This window comes from Chiloscyllium plagiosum, unplaced genomic scaffold, assembly GCF_037043375.1.
Source record: "Chiloscyllium plagiosum isolate Xiang-an unplaced genomic scaffold, Cpla_swu_hap1 HiC_scaffold_7, whole genome shotgun sequence".
NCBI lineage: Eukaryota > Metazoa > Chordata > Chondrichthyes > Orectolobiformes > Hemiscylliidae > Chiloscyllium > Chiloscyllium plagiosum.
In genome coordinates, this window is record NW_028270145.1 from 77,620,085 (window position 1) to 77,636,531 (window position 16,447).

General features: G+C 40.9%; 1 protein-coding gene across 3 annotated transcripts in view; it reads right to left on the reverse strand.

Annotated features, from left to right (window-relative positions):
• Positions 1 to 16,059, reverse strand: part of actr3 (actin related protein 3) — a 69,214-nt gene extending 53,155 nt beyond the window's left edge. Inside the window, exons 1-2 of one of the 3 annotated variants that reach the window (XM_043694021.2) lie at positions 15,902 to 16,059; positions 3,154 to 3,209 (exon numbers count right to left, since the gene is read on the reverse strand). In XM_043694021.2, the coding sequence (XP_043549956.1) occupies positions 3,154 to 3,209; positions 15,902 to 15,945 (100 nt within the window). In that variant the 5' untranslated portion in view covers positions 15,946 to 16,059. Of the gene's footprint in view, positions 1 to 3,153; positions 3,210 to 15,639; positions 15,739 to 15,901 lie in introns of those variants that run through there. The other 2 variants (XM_043694020.2, XM_043694022.2) reach the window with 2 other exon arrangements.
• Positions 16,060 to 16,447: the final 388 nt, after the last annotated feature.

Consider the following 16,447-nt stretch of genomic DNA (forward strand, 5'->3'; position numbering starts at 1 on the left):
AACCAAGCTAGTCAGTCAACTGTCAATCAATCATTCAGCAGTGCACTCTTAATGGCAACACCTCTACTGTTGTTCTTCCTTTAATTTTAACAGGTTGATTAGAAAATGTGTAACTTGAGAAACGGAAGGCTGTGACATACTGGAGGTGACTCTTCCTCTGAACGAGGAGGCATGGATTAAGATCCTCCCTGCTCCAGAGGTGTCATAGCATATCTGAACAGGTCAATTAGAAATATTCATTTACTAGGACAAACGTGCACAAAATATTCCCGATCAACATCCTATTCAATTTGAATGCATATACAAACCCAATTTCTGAAAACAAAGCACAATTTCATCTGTCAATACAGACAAAATCTAATATGCAACAAAATGTGTGTGGCTGGAAGCCAATGCATCTGAGCAGCCTTTTTAAACAGAAGAATTCCTCTTCTAAATGGCTAACAAAAAAGTGAAGCCAGTCAAATTATACGGTCAGTGATTTTGTTATTCCAAAACTGTCTCCTGACATTTCTGTAATGATATGACTTTTTTGAAAATAGTCCCCAGTTAAAAGCTTGTTACATTAAATCTTATTAATGTAGTAGGATGGCTTATGACAACCAATTATTTCATTGATTATAGCTGAGTTGAAGTTACGCAAGGACATATATAAAAAGGACAAACTACATTCCCCATTTGCCTGTATCCATGTAGTTCAAATATTGAAGAAAACGCAATTATCCAAGATAAAGTGGTCCACTGCATTGATAACCAATTCTTCACCAGTATATAGTGTACCATGTACAATGTCACAACTTCTCAAGGTTTGTTTTGACACCCAGCACCTTTACTGTCTACGAGGACAAGGGCTGCAAGTGCATGGATACACAATCTCCAAGTCTAGATCATTCTGACTTGCAGAAAACACATCACTGGATGAAAATCATGAAATTTCACCTCTATCATCAGTGTATAAATATTTAACACATGGACAACCACAGTTCAAGGAGGTGGCTCACCATCATATTCTTGAGGGCAATTAGCAATAGGCAATAAATTTTGACTTGGCAATGATACCCACATTTGATGACTGGAAACAAATAGAATGTCAACCATGTCCCATTTTGTTGTTAAAAAAGATTTTAACAATCTCTACTTCAATCCTGTGGAGAAATAACTTCTGTTTATTCTTCCATGGGATGAGGACAAGGCCAGTATTTGTTGTCTGATCCTACTTGCCCTTGACCGAATGCGTTGCTCGGCCATTTCAGAGATCTATTAAGATTTAACTATGTTATTTCTCAGATTTAGAATATAAAGTTTAAGTGAATTCAAATTACACTGGCTGCAATTGTGGGATTTGAATCTATGTTTCCAGATCAGCCTGGGCCTCTGAACTATTATTGTCATAACATGAACATTTTGCTACTTTTTCAGAGACAGCAAAGTCATCCTCTTTCTCAGCTGAAGCAGGTGAGTGGATAGCTCAGGATCTCAAGTCTTCCAACAATCATTTTAATACTCAAATTATTTTCAATAATCATTCACAAATTCATTTTGCAAATGGTTAAATGGGCATCATTGGAGTAATCTCCAATGACCACACTTTTGATACAAATGAAACCGCATACTTTCTCCAGTTTCTCCATTCCTGATAATGCATAGGAAAACCTAATTGCTTAGAGATGCTTTAAGATTTCCCTGCTGAGTTCATGGATTTGTTTAAAGTAACTTTCATTCTTGATTTCATGAAATTCTTACACTGATTTTGAAGATCAAATTCTACAAGTCTAACCATTTCCATTACTTGCTGCAAAGGACAGGATATCCAACGTGGCAAGCAGCCTGAAAGTACTTAGTAAGGCTTCATTATTATTATTATGCTGCATTAAGATTTTTCAATTATAAAGAATGTGACAAGTTTTAACATTTGGAATGCAATGGAACATAGTTCTAATGGCCCTGAGTGAGATTGGGTGAAACGCCAGCGCAATTTACTCGTTGTTTCTTGAGATCCCTTGGGGAAATGTAAAGTATGATAACTCCGGTGGCATAAAATAGCAATAGTGCCAGTGCTTAGAAATAAAGAGAGCTGGGATCTGAAAACATGGAAGCGTGTAATGCATCTGGCTGTTGTTTGGCATGTCACAGCTGCATTTGGCAGTTTTGAGATTTAACAAAGAGAAGAGATTTCTGATCTGAGAAGGATATTGTTTGCTTGACCCAGGAGATATTTGGAGCGCAGAGAGAGAGCGTGTGAGCAAGAGAAAGAAAGAATAGGATATATTTTACTGCCACACCTGCACTCAAATTATACAAATGCAGGGCCAGTGGGGCATATTACAAATTCCAGTTATCAAAAAAGGCAGGACACATTTTTCAAAACTTGAGCCACTTCATTGCCACACCTTTTATTGTTAAAATTGCCGAGGTTAGTCAAAATTGGTCTTTCACAAAAATTTTTCAATTCAAAACAAATAAATTTGGATCTTACTACCTGCTAGAAGAGTTTCCCTACCTCTCTTCAATGCTAATTTCTCCTTTGAGCTACAAACAAACAATTTTGACAATGCAAGTGAGAAACAAATAATGGATAGTACAGCCAGCACATAAGATTTAACACACATCTAGCAAATCTCAGGACTGATTCAGTAAATATTTATCCTGTAAGGCATTCCACATTTACACTAAATACTTATTCCTATTGGCTCCTTTGGCAGAATTATTGCAAGCTAAACTAACATGAATTATCATTCCATTTGCAATCAAAAGCCAAATAAAAAAGGGTGGAAAAGATGAATCAAGAAAGGAACTTAAACTTAAGTTTAAGTTTTGCTCACTGTTAAACACTATTTTAAACATCGATATGCAAGTTTTAACCCAGTTCTTAAAGTTTTTAAGTGGTCAGAAAACGTTGTTTACTGATATACTCATGGTTTGGCAAATGATTGACTGCTTCATGTAAGGTATTACAGTACTAACAAATTCTTGTAAAATAATTTAGTTTCCATGCCAGGGAAGCAAAAACATTGTTGCTAAACAAATCAGATATAGTTCTGCACACGTGGACAAGAGAATCAGGAAAACAACATGTTTGGCCAATGTATGAGATTAGAAATTTTATTTTACATCAAAATGAAACATTTTGCAAGATTGATTTATTGAACTCACATGATGGAATTATGAATTGTGGCTCTGTATTCCCAGCATACCCAAGCTTTGTATACCTGCAAGATGAACAGTATTTTAGTTCTTTCAGAAACAACATCTGTATTGAATAATCCTAGCTACAACTGTTAAAGTTAACCTGACTTCTATTGCATTATTAAACAAAATTATCAAAACGTGTTGCCTAAGCAATTTAAGGAAACTAAACAAGTTCATCTCCTACTTGGTTTTCTCTCAGTAACTTGGTGTAGCAAAGTCATATCTTATCAGGCAGAATGGTCAGAGGTGTAACTGTCATTCACAGGTCTCAGAAGGACAAAGGCAAATGAGTATGGTCAACATTTTATCAATCCCATACACTTCTACCCCAGAATGATCACTTTGTCATGCACAAGACATGTCCAAATTAATTCAGTTGACCACAGAGTCAAGATTAGAGTGGTGCCGGAAAAGCACAGATGGCCAGGCAGCATCCAGGCAGGAAAATCGACACTTTGGGCAAAAGCCTTCTGATGAAGGGCTTTTGCCCGAAGCATCGATTTTCCTGCTCCTTGGATGCTGCTTGGCCTCCTGTACTTTTCTGACACCACTCTAACCTTGACTCTGATCTGCAGTCCTCACTTTCGCCTAGCACAGAAACAGACCCTTCAGTCCAACTCGTCCATGTCAACCAGATATCCCAACCCAATCTAGTCCCACCTACCAGCACACGGCCCATATCCTTCCAAACCCTTCCTATTCATATAGCCATCCAGATGCCTTTTAAATGTTGCAATTGTACTAGCCTCCATCACTTCTTCTGGCAGCTCATTCCATATATGTACCACCCTCTACGTGAAAACGTTGCTCCGAGGTCTCTTTTATATCTATTCCCCCCTCATCCTAAACCTATGCCCTCTAGTTCTGGACTTCCCCCCAACCCAGGGAAAAGACTGTCTATTTATCCTATTCATGCCCGATTTTTTAAGCCTCGAAGGTTACCCCTCGCCATTCAACGCTCCAGGAAAAACAGCCCTAACCTATTCAACTTCCCGATAGCTCAAATCCTCCAACCCTGTCAACATCCTTGTCAATCTTTTCTGAACCCTATCAAGTTTCACAACATCTTTCTGATAGAAAGGAGACCAGAATTGCACTCAATATTCCCAAAGCGGCCTAACCAATCTCGCGTACAGCCGCAACATAATCTCCCAACTCCTGTACTCAATACTCTGACCAATAAAGGAAAGCATACCAAACACCTTCTTCACTATCCTATCTACCTGAGACTCCACTTGCAAGGAGCTATGAACCTGCACTCCAAGGTCTCTTTGTTCAGCAACACTCCCTAGGACCTTACCATTAAGTGTATTAGTCCCGCTAAGGTTTGCTTTCCCAAAATGCAGCACATCACATTTATCTAAATTAAACTCCATCTGCCACTTGTCAGGCCAATGGCCCATCTGATTAAGATCCCATTGTAATCTGAGGTAACCTTCTTCACTGTCCACTACACCTCCAATTTTGGTGTCATCTGCAAACTTACTAACTGTACCTTTATGCTCACACCCAAATAGTCAATGGATAGGATTGCAACAACAGCAATGAAGTTTAGCAGCTCAGGTGAACTTCACATTTCAAATAGAATCAGTAAAGTCTGGAAACACTCAGGTCATTTGATTACACCAGAAATGGTAATAGGGTTTACAATACATGTCAATGACTCTTACCTTTTTACTCAGTTGAAGAACCTTTTGTTTAACTCCACTTAATTTGACTAGAAGATAGATTGCTTACAAAAATCCAAAAGGACATACATATACTTCTAATCTCCTGGCCATTCACATGGTCCAAACAGACTCTGCACTTTCCTCTGCTTTTGTAACTTCTTCACTATCTTCTCCAAACTCAGTAACTCTAGAAATTACTTCACTTTGCATCCTCACCGTAGCAAAACGTTCCATTGTCAGTCAATTACTGTCTTTAGATACCTGCCTCAAGAGTTTAAGCCTAGATTTTGATTCCTTTTCAAATGGATAGAGTTTGAATGGTAGGTTCATGCATTAAGATGCACATGAAGCATACCAGATTTTTACATAGGATAAAAATCTACCAGCTTTAAAAATAGATGCAGGAGATTTTCAACAATTTTGCATAGATAAGCATTATATGAGAAAGTATTGTTGTTATAAAAATGATTACAGATTCAGTTATTAATTGGTAGTGCATAACTAAAGCAGTTTAAAGAAGTCAGCCTTTATTCAAATGTGCGAGAAAAATGTTCAAAACTGAGATACTTAAATGAAAGGAACAGACAGCATAAAACTGTTCATTAATACATTGTTAACTTAGTTGCGAATTATGCAAGATTGGAATTTGCTGAAAAACTTCATAATAAACTTAAATGAGCATAAATCAATTGGCAAATGACAGCAACAGGTAGGTGTTATTATCAAATTGCCATGCATGTTAAACATTGATACAACACCATAAATAGAAACAAAGACCAGACACAGCGATTGCCAAAATATGTGCACTTAGATCAATGCTTTCAACAGTCTACCCAAGAGGAAGTGTCAGTAAATAAATGACTGCTGAATGGAGATATGCAACTATTGGCTGGAGGACCTTTCACAACCTTTATCCATCTTCAGAACTATGGCACATGCTGTTGTCACTTTTACATTTAGATTGCACTAAAAAGTAAGAATTGCTTTGAAAATGTTCTACCTTTCTTCACGCACTCTGTTCAAGTTTGAACATTCTCTGGATCTTATGCTCAGACACCGATCTCTTGAGAGAGATTGGAACTCTGCAATTATTTGCAGACATCACTTCTGACATTTTACCAAGAGAAGGTCACTGAAGCAGTAACCCAAAGGTGGTTAGGCCAAGATACTATTTTGAGGAACTACCACAGCACCATCCTGGTGCTCAATTACCCTTTAATAACCAACTTATGTTCACAAACGAAACCTCTTACAACTTCTTAAAGTCCTTTTATTTTGGAACTGCAGACAAATTAGGTGCAAAGTTTCACATTTAATGAATTGATCATGGAAAAGAATTATCCACAGAACAGTCAATTTACTTCAGGAAGCAATGATTTTTATTTAAAAAAAACCTCTCTGAGCATTTAACAAACTGGGAACTATGAAACATTTAAAATTCCTTCTTACACAAACAAAGCAAAACTTGTCTGGAACCCAAGCCAAAATACCAAACTTGTCTGAGCAGGCTCTTGTGGAGCTGAAATTCTATCCACAAAATTTAACATTGAGATAATCATAGCTAAAGTCAATCATCTCCATATATTTTACTAAAATTAAGTTCAGTGCACAAACTAAACTCTATTTATTCTGGAATAGGAAAGTTCAACTCTGATCTCACATGCACTACTTACTACCTCACCCAACTGCTGATATTTTGGATGTCCTAAACCTGGTTTTACTGTATGATGCATAGCTCTTTTTCATTCCACATAATAAATGATATATACATTGCTCACTCTCTGAAACTTGCACATTTACTTCTTAATATGTTCACACTTCAGTTACAGAGTTAGTCATACAGCACAGAAACGGACCCTTCGGTCTAACTTGTCTATGCCAACCAGACGTCCCAACCTGACCTCGGCCCATTTTCCAGCATTTGGCCCACATCCCTCTAAACCCTTACCCATCCAGATGATTTGTAAATTAATTTTACCCACCTCCACCATTCTTCTTGCACCTCATTCCACACCCGCACCACCCTCTGCATGAACTCTTTACCACGGAACTAAACTTTTTTCCTGCCTCCATTCCTGATGAAGGGCTTTTGCCCGAAACGTCGATTTTCCTGCTCCTCAGATGCTGCCTGACCTGCTGTGCTCCTCCAGCACCACTCTGATCTAAACCCTGGGTCTCTCTGCCTGGCACCACTCCCCAGGGCTCTACCATTCACTGTGCAAGTGTTGCATTTTTGGTAAGGCAAACCAGAGACATGATTTAAAAGATTGGAGGAAAGATTTGATTTTTTAAAATCTGGAGGAGAAAACCATTGCCTGAAAAGGGTCGTAAAGGGGAAAATACCTGCTTTTAAATAAGACTTGCATATGCTCTCGATGCTGTAACCTGTAAGGCTGTGAACCAAGACACGGTAAATGTGATGAGACAGGGTTGTTCTTTCAGCCAGGAGAGACAATCTCCCACCTTGTAAACTATGTACCTATCTCCTTTGTTTGCCACTGAATACTTATTGAAACACTGCACTATTTGAAACAAAGCCCTCTGGACTGAGCGCTCTGTAAATTTTCTGCATTGTTGATCATACCTAGTTGCCATCCAGGCCATTTCAACCACATTGTTGTAGTTTTGAGTCACTTAGTCCATATCAAGTGAGGATGGCTGATTTCTTTCCCTAAAACTGCATGAGTTTTGACAATTGACAATGATTAAGTGGTCACCATTAGAATAATTTTTAGTTTATTGCAATGAAATGAGAAATTAAGTAAAATGTTACCATCTGCAGAGCAGCAAACTAGAACTCATGACAGAACACTAGCCTGGGACTCTGGGTTTCCTCGCCCAGTGACATTACCCTGATACCACTGCCACCTGAGGTTTCGACTCAACATCATTTCATAGGATAGAACTCTTCTTCAACTGTTAATCTGACTTGCCCAGAGGCCATGGTTAAAGCAAGATGAAAAAATGCAAACTGCATTTGAAGCGGAGTCATATTGGCAGAGTAGCGTAGAATCTTGCTTTCACAAATGGTTCAGACTATACATAAGAGTATTTTATTTCTGATTTGAATATATTGTTTCAAACTTAAGTGATGCTCAATAGGAGAAAAGTTTGAGCATTATTTATACTTTGAAGACATAATAAATTTGATTGTTGCCCATGAAAAATCATCTTTGGCCAGTGTTGCCAACATATTAATTGAAGTTAGATAAGATTAGGAAGCAGTAGCTCCAGCTATCTGTCAGCTGTTAACAAGAATAAGTACTGTGGATTGAAAATAAGGTCATTAAATGCTGCATGAAAACCTATACTCAATTATTCATAGTTCTTGTTTTTAAAAAAAAAAAATTACTGCTAATATAGTTAGATCTTTCCACGCGTCAGTAAAGTGAATATGAACAATTTTAAATGCAAAATGTGTTACTTTTCACATGTCCAAATTACAAAAACCTTTGGACTTTCAGAATAATTCCAATTTCAAACAAATCAAAGAGTCTATTAAATTGATGTATTTAAGTTTCAAATCAGAGTTGTAATGTGTAATACACAACTTCTACGACACAAAGGTTAACAAAACATGCAAAGTCTGTAGACCAGTGATATCACAGTCCATTGGTATATGGACTAGGACTGAAATTGTAATCTGATAAGACACTTATTCAAGTACATCTTGTTTGCATCTGTCAAGCATACAGAAATGCTTTATATTTACTATAGTATGTAATTGTCATTCTTGAAAAATATTCACAGATCTGACAGGTAGTGAAAAATACCAGTATAAGTTAGGTGTGCCATTATAATGGCATGATGAGTTTTAGAAAAAAAATTAGTAAAAACTTTAAAGAAAGTGAGCCATGATGAACATTCTGCACATGAATAAATACAAGATACTATTGCTGCACAGGACAGCACAAGATACTGCATAATTACATGTAAAACTTGGAAAAAATTACAATAGAGTATTCCTCAATGCAGTCGTGTGTACAGAGAATAATTGTCCACAAATTATCTTTATTTCTTGAAGCAGAGAATTTTCTCCTGGATAATTGAAAAGCATATGATGCCTCAATAGAACTTCATTTCTGAGAAGCATTGTTCGTACTTTACTTGTGTAATCTTTCATATTTCCATATTTCCCTTGCACATTTGCAAACCATAGTATTGGAAGCACTTTTATTCAAGCTTTGCTTCAAACCTAATTTCCAATTTTGGTATTGCATCTACGTTTTTAAAGAAATTCATCATGTTTACAGATGCAATTAGTAACTTAAAGTACTGCTTAGGAAGACCTCTTCAAAAAGCTTTGTATCCGGCTTCTAAAATAAACTAGATGGAGTAGATTCTTAATGATCACCAGCAATGGGCATACAGAGATTGGGACAAATGTAAAATGCTGTCATCAGCCTGTCATTGATATAAACAATCTGAATGTGAATATAGGAGGGAAGGTTAGCAAGCTTATAGATGACATCAAGATAGGCGGCATAGAGGACATAGAACACAGAACAATACAGCACAGAACAGGCCCTTCGTCCCACGATGTTGTGCCGAACATTTGTCCTAGCTTAAGCACCCATCCATGTACCTATCCAATTGCCACTTAAAATTCGCCAATGATTCTGACTCTGCCACTCCCACAGGCAGCGCATTCCATGCCCCCACCACTTTCTGGGTAAAGAACCCACCCCTGAAATCTCCCCTATACCTTCCACGCTTCACCTTAAATTTATGTCCCCTTGTAACACTCTGTTGCACCTGGGGAAAAAGTCTCTGACTGTCTACTCTATCTATTCCCCTGATCATCTTATAAACCTCTATCAAGGCACCCCTCATCCTTCTCCGTTCCGATGAGAAAAGGCCGAGCACGCTCAACCTATCCTCGTACGACCAATTCTCCATTCCAGGCAACATCCTGGTAAATCTTCTCTGCACCCTCTCCAAAGCTTCCACATCTTTCCTAAAGTGAGGCGACCAGAACTGCACACAGTACTCCAAATGTGGCCTAACCAAAGTCCTGTACAGCTGCAACATCACTTCACGACTCTTGAATTCAATCCCTCTGCTAATGAACGCTAATACACCATAGGCCTTCTTACAAGCTCTATCCACCTGAGTGGCAACTTTCAAAGATCTATGAACATAGACCCCAAGATCCCTCTGCTCCTCCACCTTACTAGGAACCCTACCGTTAACCCTGTATTCCGCATTCTTATTTGTCTTTCCAAAATGGACAACCTCACATTTGACAGGGTTGAACTCCATCTGCCACTCCTCAGCCCAGCTCTGCATCATATCTAAGTCCCATTGCAGCCGACAACAGCCCTCCTCACTGTCCACAACTCCACCAATCTTCGTATCATCTGCAAATTTACTGACCCACCCTTCGACTCCCTCTTCCAAGTCATTAATAAATATTACAAACAGCAGAGGACCCAGAACCCAGTCCCTGCAGAACTCCACTTGTAACTGGGCTCCAGGCTGAATATTTACCATCTATCACCACTCTCTGACTTCGACCGGTTAGCCAGTTTTCTATCAAACTGGCCAAACTTCCCACTATCCCATGCCTCCTGACTTTCCGCATAAGCCTACCATGGGGAACCTTATCAAATGCCTTACTAAAATCCATGTACACTACATCCACTGCTCTACCCTCATCCACATGCTTGGTCACCTCCTCAAAGAATTCAATAAGACTTGTAAGGTAAGACCTACCCTTCACAAATCCGTGCTGGCTGTCCCTAATCAAGCAGTGTCTTTCCAGATGCTCATAAATCCTATCCCTCAGTATCCTTTCCATTACTTTGCCTATCACTGAAGCAGGACTAACTGGCCTGTAATTCCCAGAGTTATCCCTATTCCCTTTTTCGAACAGGGGTACAACATTCGCCACTCTCCAGTCCCCTGGTCCCACCCCCATTGACAGTGAAGACGAAAAGATCATGGCCAACGGCTCTGCAATTTCCTCTCTTGCTTCCCACATAATCCTAGGATATATCCCGTCAGGCCCGAGGGAGTTGTCTATCCTAAAGTTATTCAAAATGTCCAACACATCTTCCTTCCTAACAAGTATCTCCTCTCGCTTACCAGTCTATTTCACACTCTCCTCTTCAACAATACGGTCCCTCTCGTTTGTAAATACTGAAGAAAAGTACTCTCCTATCTCCTACTCAAGACCTCTCCTATCTCTTCCGACTCAATACAGTCTCCCACTACTATCCTTGATCGGACCTACCTTCGTTCTCGTCATTTTCATGTTTCTCACAGACGCATAAAAGGCCTTGGGGTTATCCTTGATCCTATCCGCCAAAGATTTTTCATGCCCTCTCTTAGCTCTCCTAATCCCTTTCTTCAGCTTCCTTCTGGCAATCCTGTATCCCTCCAAAGCTCTGTCTGAACCTTGTTTCCTCAACCTTATGTCAGCCCCCTTCTTCCTCTTAACAAGACATTGAATCTCCCTCGTCAACCAAGATTCCCTCACACGACCATCTCTTTCCTTCCTGACAGGTACATACATATCAAGGACACGTCATATCTGTTTCTTGAAAAAGTTCCACATTTCCACGACATCCTTCCCTGACAGTCTATGCTCCCAACTTATGCTCCTCAGATCCTGTCTTACAGCATCGTATTTACCCTTCCCCCAATTGTAAAACCTACCCTGTTGCACGCACCTATCTCTCTCCATAACCAAGGTGAAAGTCACAGAATTGTGGTCACCATCACCAAAATGTTCACCCACGAACAAGCCCATCACTTGTCCCGGTTCGTTACCAAGTACCAAATCCAATATGGCCTCCCCTCTGGTTGGGCAATCTACATACTGAGTTAGAAAAGCTTCCTGTACACACTGCACAACACCGCCCCATGTGCACAAACACCGCCCCATGACAGTGAAGATCATCTCAGAATACAATGAAACCATGACCAGATGGATTTTAATTTAGTTAATTGTGAAATAAGTATTCAATGGCAAATACAAATGAAATAGATGCAACATCCAATGACCTTATTTTCAATATAACAGCATTTATTCTTGTAAACAGCTAACAGATAACTGGAACTACTGCTCCTTAATTTTATCTAACTTAACTTCGTGGGTGGCACAGTGGTTAGCACTGATGCCTCACAGCGCCGGAGACCCGGGTTCAATTCCCACCTCAGGCGATTGTCTGTGTGGAGTTTGCACGCTCTCCCAGTGTCTGCGTGGGTTTCCTCCGGGAGCTCCGGTTTCCTCCCACAGTCCAAAGAATGTGCAGGTCAGGTGAATTGGCCATGCTAAATTGCCCGCAGTGTTAGGTAAGGGGTAAATGTAGGGGTATGGGTGGGTTGCGCTTCAGCGGGTCGGTGTGGACTTGTTGGGCCGAAGGACCTGTTTCCACACTGTAAAGTAATCTAATCTAAATTAATTTATGTCAGCAACCCTGACCAAAGATTAGTTTTGATGGGCAATCAAATTTACTATTTATCTTCAAAGTATAAAAAATGCTCAAACTTTTCTCCTAACAAGCATTACTTAAGTTTGAAACAATATGTTCAAGCACAGAAATACAATACTCATGTGTCATGTATAGTCTGAACCACTTGTGAAAGCAAGCTTCTACGCTACTCTACCAATATGACTCACCTTCAAATGCAGCTTGCATTTTTTCATCTCTCTAACCACTTCCTCTAGGCAAGTCAGGTTAACAGTTTAAGAAGAATTCTATTCTATGAAACGATGCTGAGCAGAAGCCTCAGGTGGCAGTGGTATTAGGGTAATGTCACTGGACTAGTAAACCTCAGAGTCCTAGGCTAATGTTCTGTCATGAGTTCTATTTTGCCCGACCGCAGATGGCGAAATTTTACTTATTTTATCCTAATGGTGACCATGTAGTCCTTGTCAATTGTCAAACTCAGTTTTAGGAAAAGAAAACTACCATCCTCATTTGAATATGGACTGAGGGACACAGAACCACAATAATGTGGTTGACTGTTAACAGCCATTTGAAATGGCCTGGACAGCAAATCAGTTCGAGGGCAACCCGGGATGGTAAACCAACGATGTTTTGCCAACATCCATGAAGAAAATTAGAGCTGTCAGTCCAGTGGGCTTTGTTTCAAATAGTGCAGTGTTTCAATAAATATTCAGTGGCAAACACAAAGGAAATAGATGCACAGCTTACAAAGTGGGAGATTGTCTCTCTACTGGCTAAAAGAGCAACCCTGTCTCATCACACTTACCAGGACTTGGTTCTCAGCCTTACATGTTACATCTCAAGAGCATATACAAGTGCAAGGTTTGTGAAGGTTTGGAGCTCAGGTTGAGGTTTAGGGTGTAGGTTTGCTCACTGAGCTGTGGGTTTGATATCCAGACGTTTCATTACCTGGCTAGGTAACATCAGTGGCGACCTCCAAGTGAAGCAAAGCTGTTGTCTCCTGCTTTCTATTTATATGTTTGTCCTGGATGGGGTTTGTGGTGATGTCATTTCTGAAACTTCTTTGATGTATGGTAAGGTGGTTAGGGTTTCTGGCTGTGTTTGGTCTGCTTGTCGCGGTTTGTTCTTGAGGAATCTGCACACTATTATTGGAGTATCCGTTCTTCTTGAATACTTTGTATAGGTGGTTCTCCTCTGTTTTCCGAAGTTCGTCTGTGCTGCAGTGTGTGGTCTCTCATTGGAATAGTGTTCTGATACAGCTTTATTTGTGTGTTGTTGGGATGGTTGCTGGTGTAGTTAAGTATTTGGTCAGTGCTTGTCGGTTTTCTATATACGCAGGTTTGTAGTTCTCCATTGTCCTTTCTTTCAACTGTGACGTTCAGGAATGAGAGTTTGTTGTCGGTTTCTTCCTCCTTGGTGAACTTTATGCCTGCGAGGGTGTTGTTGATGATGTTAAATGTCTCTATCTTGTTTTGTTTTGTGATCTACGTAGCGGACCCAGATTTTTGGTAACCACCTTACCATACAAAGTTTCAGAAATGACAGCCAGACTACTAAGACCCCTCGGAATCCTAATAGCACACAAATCCACCAACACAAACAAAACCTAACCCAACTTAAAAGACCCAGTACAACCCATGGACAAAACCAACATCATGTACAAAATTCCATCCAAGGACTGCCACAAACACTACGTAGGACAAACAGGAAGAACGTTAGCCACCAGGATACACGAACACCCAGTTAGCCACAAAAAGAAACGACCCTCTCTCCTTCATAGCCCTACACACGGATGAAAAAAAAAACACCATTTCGACTGGGACAACACATCTATCCTGGGACAGGCTCAGCAAAGGCATGGCAGAGAATTCCTAGAGGCCTGGCACTCCAACCACAACACCATAAACAAACGCACAGATCTAGATAGCATCTACCAACCCCTCAGAAAAACAGGAAATGACATCACCACAAACCCCAGGAACGCCATCCAGGACAAACAAATAGAAAGCAGGAAACAACAGCTTCGCTTCACTGGGAGGTCGCCACTGATGATGTTACCTAGCCAGGTAATGAAACGTCTGGATATCAAACCCACACCTCAGCGAGCAAACCTACACTCTAAAGCATATACAAGTCTTATTTAAAAGTGGAAATTTCCACTTCTACTACCCTTTCAAACGATGACTTTTTGCTCCAGATAACAAAATAAGAAATCAACTCTCTCCACATCTTTAAATTCATGTCTCTGGCTGTTCATCTTTCTCTGGAATAGGACCTTTATCCTTGTCAGCCCTTCTTTTTCTTTTAAAGGGTCCTTTTATTCAAAAGAAAGCAAACCAATTTTATTAAATGTTTCTTTTGAGCTAAAATTTTCTACGTGTGACAAGATCCTGCTAAACTCATCTGTATCCACTCACTGATAGATTTCCAGTAATTTAGTGATGGTAACTGTAGATAGTACTGTGGTCTGAGGGTTTTAATAATTGTCAACACTTGAATCAATGAGTTTCACCCAATTTTTAATAGATCATATTTATCTCACCAAATTCAAAAAAGCCATAATGAAAAATGGTCTGACGCATTATGTAGCTTACTGGATGCTTTCTGAGACAAATGGCCAGCAACTGTAGTGTAGATCAGCAAGGCACACGAACTGCAAACAAATCATTCGAGTCGGGGCTGTCTCAAGTCAGTGAGGCATTTGATACATTAGTATGGGCACAGCAACTCACCCACTAAGGAACTTACACAAATACGCCTACACATTAAAACAAACATCCATTACACTTGGCTGCACAGGCAAGAGTCAATGTTGCATGCCATCCGTCAGAACAGTGCACACATGCTGGAATTTACTTCCTAAAAGCTCTATAAATGTTGCTGACTAACATCTAAAGCAAAATGTAGCACTTCGTCAAAACACTTCTCACAAAAGGAACACTGCTTGGAAAAGCGGAAGTACCATGAGACATTTTCTACCGTTCTCAAATAAAAAGGCTGAAACGTTATAAATGAACACAAATGCAACAGGCATTGAATTCACAGTGGACGGTTGGATTTTGTTTTAAAAAGCTAAATAAGACAAAGAAAGGAAAGCTGTCAGGTGCCCAGAATCAACTCACTAATCGTTTTGCCCCCATTAAAAATCCCTTATAAGGTAATTCTGCATGAAAGGAGGAAGAGGTTTTGACAACGAGGAAACTGCCCCATGCTTGTTCACTTTTGGCCTTTTTCAGACGGGCCGGTTTTGCAAATATTTAATTGTGGACAAAATAAAGCAGCGCCGCGCCTCGCACGGGTCTGTTGGGAGGTGGCAGGCAGCGGAGAGATGCTGACCGTACACCGAAAGGAAGGCCCGTCACCTGGGGCTTGAAGGTGCCAGCGGAAGGGCGGGGACCGGGCTCCGTTATAGCGCCTCCGGACGAGCGGCTGCACGCCGACTGCTGTCAAAGCCGCTCCCTGCTCCCCGCGGGCCGTGGATTTCGCATTCCTCTGGCACCCGCAGAGCCAGTGTCGAAACGATGCAGAAAGTCGGCCGGCCCCCACACCCAGGAATCACGCCCTGACACTTGGGAGGGTCCACTGCCCGGCTCCGAGCACACAGTCCCATCACTGCCCGCTTACCCTGTGCCACAGTCCACGACACAAGCCGGTAGTCTCCCTGCCATTTTCAGGTCACTCTCTCGTGGCGAAGCGGCCAAAAAAAAACAAAAAAAAGGGAGCTGAAACACCGGCAGCTACCTGACCATGAAAAGGCGGAACCGACAGCCGTTCCACACAACTACAACTTCCGCACTGGCGTCAAAATGGCGGAAACCTTCGGCAGCTCATTTACACGTCAGCCCCGCCCACCCAGCGCCGCTTCACCCGACCTGATTGATCAGCACGGCCCACACTTCCGGCAGGCCGTCCATTGGTCACTTTCCCGAAGCCCCTCCAGGGGATGAGGCAACCCCCCCCCCGTCAATCAACTCAACGTCATGGAACATTGGCAGTGATTATGAGCGGGCGGCCTGCCCCCTCGCCGGGAATATGCCACGTGATCCTTCCGTGGCATTGCCTCACGGGGGTTGTAGTTTGTTCGCGCCGGAAGTTCCTTTCAGTTTCTCTGCTGGTGACGGGATAGAGTGGACTACAATTCCCAGAAGAGTGTGCAGCCGCGCTGGGCTG